The sequence below is a fragment of the Lupinus angustifolius genome, chromosome LG17 (assembly GCF_001865875.1).
Source record: "Lupinus angustifolius cultivar Tanjil chromosome LG17, LupAngTanjil_v1.0, whole genome shotgun sequence".
NCBI lineage: Eukaryota > Viridiplantae > Streptophyta > Magnoliopsida > Fabales > Fabaceae > Lupinus > Lupinus angustifolius.
Window position 1 is genome coordinate 16,123,709 of NC_032025.1, and position 7,352 is coordinate 16,131,060.

At 30.3% G+C, this 7,352-nt stretch overlaps 1 protein-coding gene across 1 annotated transcript; it reads right to left on the minus strand.

Moving 5' to 3' along the window:
- Positions 584-2,663, minus strand: LOC109330922. Its single transcript, XM_019565188.1, has 3 exons — positions 2,441-2,663; positions 1,505-1,963; positions 584-1,425 (listed from the first exon to the last, which is right to left on the minus strand). The coding sequence occupies exons 1-3, from the start codon at positions 2,661-2,663 to the stop codon at positions 584-586; spliced, it is 1,524 nt and encodes a 507-aa protein (XP_019420733.1).

Consider the following 7,352-nt stretch of genomic DNA (forward strand, 5'->3'; position numbering starts at 1 on the left):
AATTCAAATTATTTTGAATTTTGAAATTTGAATTTTGAAATTTGAATTTTGAATTGTATTTAATTTTGAATCCGAATTTAAATTTGAATTGTTTGAAATTTGTTTCAATTTTGTGTAGTAAAATATTTAAATATTTAGAAAGTGTATATTAAAATTGATTTGTCAATGGTGTATTAAAATTGATGTGTTAATGGTGTATTTATATGTTGTATATTAAAATTGATGTGTTAATGTACTAAAATTACACCACTTACAAATAATTACACAAAAGTGGGATATTAAAAAAATTACAAATAATTACAAAAATTTAAGTGTTAATGAATAATATTTAGAAAGTGTATATTAAATTGATGTGTTAATGGATTGTATTTAGAAAGTGTATATTAAATTGACGTGTTAATGGATTGTATTTAGAAAGTGTATTTTAAATTGATGTGTTAAGGAATAATATTTAGAAAGTGTATATTCCGAATTATGTATGTACACAATTGTATTACACATATTATAAAATTACAAAAAATTACACAACATTGCACAAAATTACAAAATTACAAAATCACACAAAAGTGGGATATTACATCACTTAGTTTTGCCTTGAACTTTGTCCAACTTCGGTACTTCTAAAAGGGCATTTCTTCCTATTGTGTCCTTCACTCCTACACCACCCACATTTTTTACTTTGTTGGGACTGAGAATCATCCATTTCATTGTGTATACGTGTAGTTTTTGGTCTTCCAGTACGGTTCCTACGCATAAGGGGATTAGGAATGAACGTTGGACCTAAGTAAGAAGGCCAATATTCTTCATTTGCAATGGGTTGAAACTCATGTCCATAAACCTTCTGTAAGTTCTCTAACCTATAAATCGGTGATATAAATTGGCCATAGTCTAAGTTCAATGATGCACAAGTAGCAATAACATGTGAACATGGCAATCTAAGTGATTGAAATTCCCCACAATCACACCAGTTGTCCATTAATCTAACTGTGTATACTCTTGCGTATCGACTACCACCGGTACTAGCAACTTCGACTTCCGACACTCCTGAATCCCTCGAAAAATTTCGTACAATATGGCAAGTAGCTTTTCGATTATTTTCATTAATCACCTTACTCAATTCTTCGCAATAAACATGACCCGCCCTGATCATGTTATTTGCTTCATTTCTATGGTGTAGAAACCAGGAGTTCAGTCTATGATATGTTGCTCTAACAAGTGCAGTAATGGGCAAGGCCCTTGCTCCTTTCAGAACCGCATTTACACATTCAGCCAAATTCGTCGTCATATGGCCATACCGTCTCCCCTCATCATATGATTGCGTCCATTTTTCTTTTGGGATTTTATCTAACCACGCTGCCGCCTTAGAGTTTTTTTGACGTAATACAGCAAGCATTCTCTCAAATCTTGGCCACATCAATTCATAGCCTACAACAAGTACAAAAATATTCACAAAAATCCAACATACAAACAGTTTCACATAATTGACATTCATTTCAACACTTACCCATTTCAATGACTTTTTCTTTCAGATCATTATCTCTGAACTCCTTGTTGAAATTGCTAGCAACATGGCGGATGCAATATACAGAATGACCATCACACCATTGAGGGAGCTCAGTACGTAATGCACCTAATAAACCTGTACCCCTATCTGATATAATGCAAATATTTGGTTGTGGGGTAACATATGTCCGAAGATTGTAGAAAAACCATTCCCATGCCTCTTTGGTCTCTCCTTCTACAATCGCAAATGCTACTGGAAATATACGTCTGTTACCATCTTGGGAACTTGCTATTAACAAAGTTCCAGTATACTTTCCAGTCAAAAACGTCCCATCAACTTGAAGGATTGGTTTGCAAAAACCGAATCCTTCAATGCACGGCTTGAAAGCCCAAAACACCCTATCAATAACTAAAGTATTATGTTCATCAAGGTTAGATGCTGAATATCTTACAATTGTACCTGGTGCATAATATTGAACAGCATTCAACCAACGAGGTAACTCCTTGTACGATCCCTCCCAATCACCATAAATTTGGGCCATTGCCATTTGTTTAGCAGTCCAAGCCCTCCTATATGTGACCGTATAACCAAAACGAGTTACCACTTCCTTCACTAATGCTTTGATTGGTATACCAGGATCTTCTGATACTAGTTGCACAATGCAGTTTGCGATGAAAGATGAGTTCAACTTCGTGTGATCTTGTGAAATATTAGTGGATACACAAGTGTGACTTCCACTAATTTTTCTAATCTCCCAAATATCACGCTTCAAACTTTTTGATGCTCGAAGTCTCCAATCACACCCAACACCATAATATTTACATTTTACAACATATCTATCTGGCCTAGACTCATCGACAACGTAATCAACAGAATTTCTAATATGAAAATGTTTTACCGCATTTATTGTTGCCTCCTTTGATTCAAATTGCATACCAACAAATAACTCATTATCTATTTCATTACTTATGTTACTACTTCTATATGGAAAATCTTGTCCAGATTGATGATCAATGTTAACGAAAAAAGATGAAGGATTATGATATGTTACGCTAACTGCTTCATGTGTGGTAATCTGAACATCATCATGCTCGTCATCATCAAGCTCGATGTCCTCCTCATCACTAAAATCACTAACAATATCTCTAATAATTGCCATCTACATATAAGAGTAAAAAAAACAAACATATTTAAATTTAAACAAATGTAACACGTAAAATTATAAATAAAATAAAAGACATAACAAAATTTTAACAATTGGAAATTACCTTAAATATTCAGAGTTCTTCAATTCCAGTATGATGCAAATTTTTTTATACAGTTCAATACTTCCTCCAGTGTGGTTTTACACTCGGGGATGAAAATATATATAGACTTGGAAATCGTGGACCGTATCAAAATCGATCTTGGATTCTTAATAGTGGTGCAACTGATCATAAAAAATCCCTTAAAAATGCGGGCTATGCGGGCGCGCCCGCTGACAATACCCGTTTTGTCATCTCTACAATTAACCTACAATTTCATGAGTATAAAAAATCACTAAAAACTGTTATTAATTTGGTGTTATTAATTATTGATTTAGAGATAGTTTGTCATTGTAAATGAAATGGATAATGAAAACTTTATTAAGAAAATAATAAATAAGTCAAATAATTGACAAACATACCAAATAAACTCATGTGAACTAAAGAAGAAAATTTATAAAGTTATATTAAACGCATACCTTAATAGAAAAAACATTCAAATGTCAACAACTTATTAAAGCATAAGAATTACGTACCATAGCTTCCATGTGTGGACATTTACATTCATTATGTAATAGGCTTTTTTGTTATTTAGTTGCAATTGGCTATTTGTTGAAACTGGTATTCATCATGTCTATATATATTATAGACATGGAAATACATGATTACACAAAATATGGTGAATTAAAAAAATTTATGAATTTTTTTGAAGTTCATTATCTGTTTTAAAAACACATTGATGTTAGTCTTAATTCATATAGTAAACGTCATGATATTTTTTCCAAAATAAAGTGATTAATAATATATAACATGAAATTAAAATATATTATCATAGACAGTAAATATGATGATCTCAAATACTAAGTTTTAAGAAATATGAAAATATTTGAAGATCAAAATATATTTAAAAGCTTGATGTTGGTAATAAATCATTAGTGATATGTGATGCTCTAGTTGAAAAGATATATCACATGGACATAATTTAATATCATGTTATCTAAGATCCAATGTCTTAGCGAAGATAAGTTTTTTAATCTAACATCCTATGGTTTAGTAAAGATAATTTGGTTTATCTAAAATCCTATGCTCTGTTTTATATGTATATGTATATATAAAGTCAATATAAAAAAGTGTTAATATAAGTAATGATGTCAGTGAAATATGTCATTGTAAATGGGTTTGTTGAAGGTATAAAACAAAAAATGGAATTTGTGATTAGCCAATCATGTGTTGTTAGTAACTATTTAGATGTGGCAAAGAGGTTAAATGATACTTCGGATTCAGTACTTGGGTATTATGAAATTCTAGTAGGAGAGCATAGTAACATTTTATATATATATATATATATAATATATATATGGTTGTGCTTCACATTCAAGAAGTTTGTGGGTACTAAAGTTGGAGGTCACAAGATATACATCCTAGTGTGATGTATCATAAGGTAGTTCTCAAGAAGATTATACATAATTTTTCATATTTGTCTTAGTCATTCAGCCTAGATAGGCTTTGCCACCTTGGAGGATGACAAATGCGTGGATTTATAGATGGAGCTTTGTAGAAGGTCAAAGTCTAAGTCAGTCAACATCCTCTTAGCTGGAGTTGCAACTTGAAGGTTGTGTAGATCATAATCATCACTGACATACACAAACTACCCATACAAATTGGAAAAATGTAAATGTATCACACTTATTAGTGAAATTACCTTTGCACCATAAACATTGTAAAAAAATCATGGATTCCACTCATAGATTCATATTGAATCATATCATTGACATCACACTTTCCATACGTTGTACCCTTGTTGGTAACATGTAAAATCCATTAATGTCAATCCAAAAAACTACACATTAAGTTTCTTTATAAATAAACAAATGTATTAACTAACTGAATATACCTCTTAGGGTCATTGTCCTTGCAAGTAGGAGTGTAAGTGGTTCTAGTTTAAACTTTGAAACTGATAGACCTAAACCACACCAAACAACAAAATATTATCCGGTTCGGTTATTTTTAAGGAACCATTTATGTTCGGTTCGATTCATGGTTTTAGAAATTTAGGAACCGTTGGAACAAAATCGCATATTAAAGAAATAGATACTAGAGAATGATGTTGTATTGTTGTTTAAATTCTTCAACCAATTTTATGGCTTAAATTATCAATTTTATGTGATTTTTAGTGTTATGTTACTAGATTGTTATTAAGTTAATATTATGTATGTTATAACATACTAAATTGTTTCCCATTGTCTTGATAATTTGTAACATATCTTCTAACTTTTGTGGTAGAGTTTGAAACTAACATATACCATAAATTGTTTTACATGTATTGTTATTTGTGTTACTAATTTTGAATTGTAAAGTTATATATGTAACTATTATATATATATATATATATATATATAGGCCGCGTAATCGAAAATCGGGGCGCGACAAGTAATATATATATATATATATATATATATATATATTACTTGTCGCGCCCCGATTTTCGATTACGCGGCCTCTTAGAGTCGCCACTATATTTTATGGTAAAAAATGTATAAAATATTTTAAGCCCAATCACATTGGGCTTTTGGATTGTGATATCCAGGTTCAGGAGTCGATTGTGGATCGAAGAATGTATTAGCAACTCGTCTGTCCGTAATTAAACGATACCCTTGCCACTTGCATGATTTAAATACCCTTAGTTTATTTAAAATTAAATAGTATGAAAACAAAATTTTGTTTTTTATTTTTATGTCTGACAAGGTTAAATCTTGCTCCTACATATCTCTAAACATTTTAGGAAATCAAGACTACGTAGTTCTAAATTTTAAATTGTTTGTTTGTAAAATAATTAGCTCCTTAAAAATGGTCAAGCAACAGAAACTAATATCCGCACCGCATCCCATTTTAAAAAGGTTTGAAATAATTATAACATATTTTTTTGATTTTTTATTATTAATTTAGGAATTAATCAAGTGAAAAGAAGCGTTGTAATGCGATCGTTTAAGGATAATATAAGGACAAGAAATGTTATCATAACTTGTCTCTATCCTTTGATTAAGCCCAAAAAGTTATAAATTTTCTAAAAGGAATAATAATATTATACGAAATTATTTTTGAATAAAAAAATGTATTAAAATTATTTAAAGTAATAACAAGTTATGGATTTGTTAAATAAATATTTATTACTTAATTACAGAAAAATTTATTGTTTTAAAAATAAATGTATCATAACAATCTTATTTATAGTTAACTATACTAAAGGAACATTTATCCTTTTTCATTGTTTTTATTTACTAAATAAATTTTTGATTTTTATTTACAGAAATTCAATTATTATACTCCTATCTAGCAAATTAAATTTTTTACTGATTATTTATGGTGATTATTATTACTAATTTTTTTAATTGCCTTAGTAACAAAAAAACAAAAGAAAATAATAGAATTTAATACTTGGCCGGGTCGAAATTGTGTGCAGCAGTGAGCACAATGAGCACCTGGCGTGTTGCGTGAAGATTGGCTGGGAAATACTGTTGTAAGAGTCGCGCCACGTGGCATACTATGGTAGGCTTTGTCTGGAGGTTCACGCCGTTTAGGGTGCACACGAGTGCACTAGATCAATACTGAAGAGGGACGTTGATATGGTACTAGAGCGACCACAGGAAGGCTGTGCGCCAACACAGATGCCAGACGCGGATTGGCTGAGGGAGAGGGTTCATGGCGCCTGTTGTGTTCTCGGATGAACAAGACAGACTGGGAAAAGACGTAGTGCGCACATGTCCACGCAAAAATTCATGCACCCTCCAGCGTGTCGTTGTCTGATTGGGCAGGCGCTAAGGCAAGCTGTCTAGACAACCACGTGGTGCACTATGACTGGGCATCAATGGAATTTCACGATACAACTGTGGAACGTGTTGCACCGGATTGTTTTCTCTCTCTAACTTGCTTCTTTTTTTTTTGGCAGAGTTTCTTTCTCTTTTTTTTGGAACCCCTTGAGTCTTCCTAAAACCTTATATTTATAACAAATTTTTAACCTAACTAAATACCTATAATTTTGCTAAACTGAAACTTAATTTGCTAACCCATTATCCCACTTCTTATGGGATGCTAACCCTTCCACCAAGTTAGAATTGACTTGGTCTTTTTTCTATTTTTATTATTTTTTATCTTTTCATTGAGTAATAAATATTTTAAATTGATTTATGTATTTTTTGTATATATTTGAATTAAATCATAAAAAATAATAAAAAAATATTTTTGAATATATTTTAATTATTTAAAATTATATTTTCGAAAAAAACTAAAATAAAATCATTTTATTATTTATTTGCATTTAAATGAGATATTTAGCATATCTTAGTATTTTATTTACCTATTTTTTATAAATTCAAATTGAATTATAAAAATTAATAAAAATTATTTTTAATTATTTTATACTATAAGTTCGAAAAAATAAAAAAAAAATAAAAAATAATATTTTTATCCCCCTTTTGAAAAATGAGTATAGGTTTTTTAGGGGTCCAATTTCATATAATTCTTTTTCTTATTTTTATTTACTATTTTTCTGAAAATTCTATAGGTTTAAGAAACCTATTTAAAACTACTTAATTTGAAAATTTATT

Coding starts and splice junctions, on each gene's coding strand:
- LOC109330922 (XM_019565188.1), bottom strand. CDS start 2,663: ATGGCAATTATTAGAGATATTGTTAGTGATTTTAGTGATGAGGAGGAC. Junction 1,964..2,440: donor AGATAATGAGTTATTTGTTG/GTATGCAATTTG, acceptor ATTATGCACCAG/GTACAATTGTAAGATATTCA. Junction 1,426..1,504: donor AGAAAAAGTCATTGAAATGG/GTAAGTGTTGAA, acceptor TACTTGTTGTAG/GCTATGAATTGATGTGGCCA.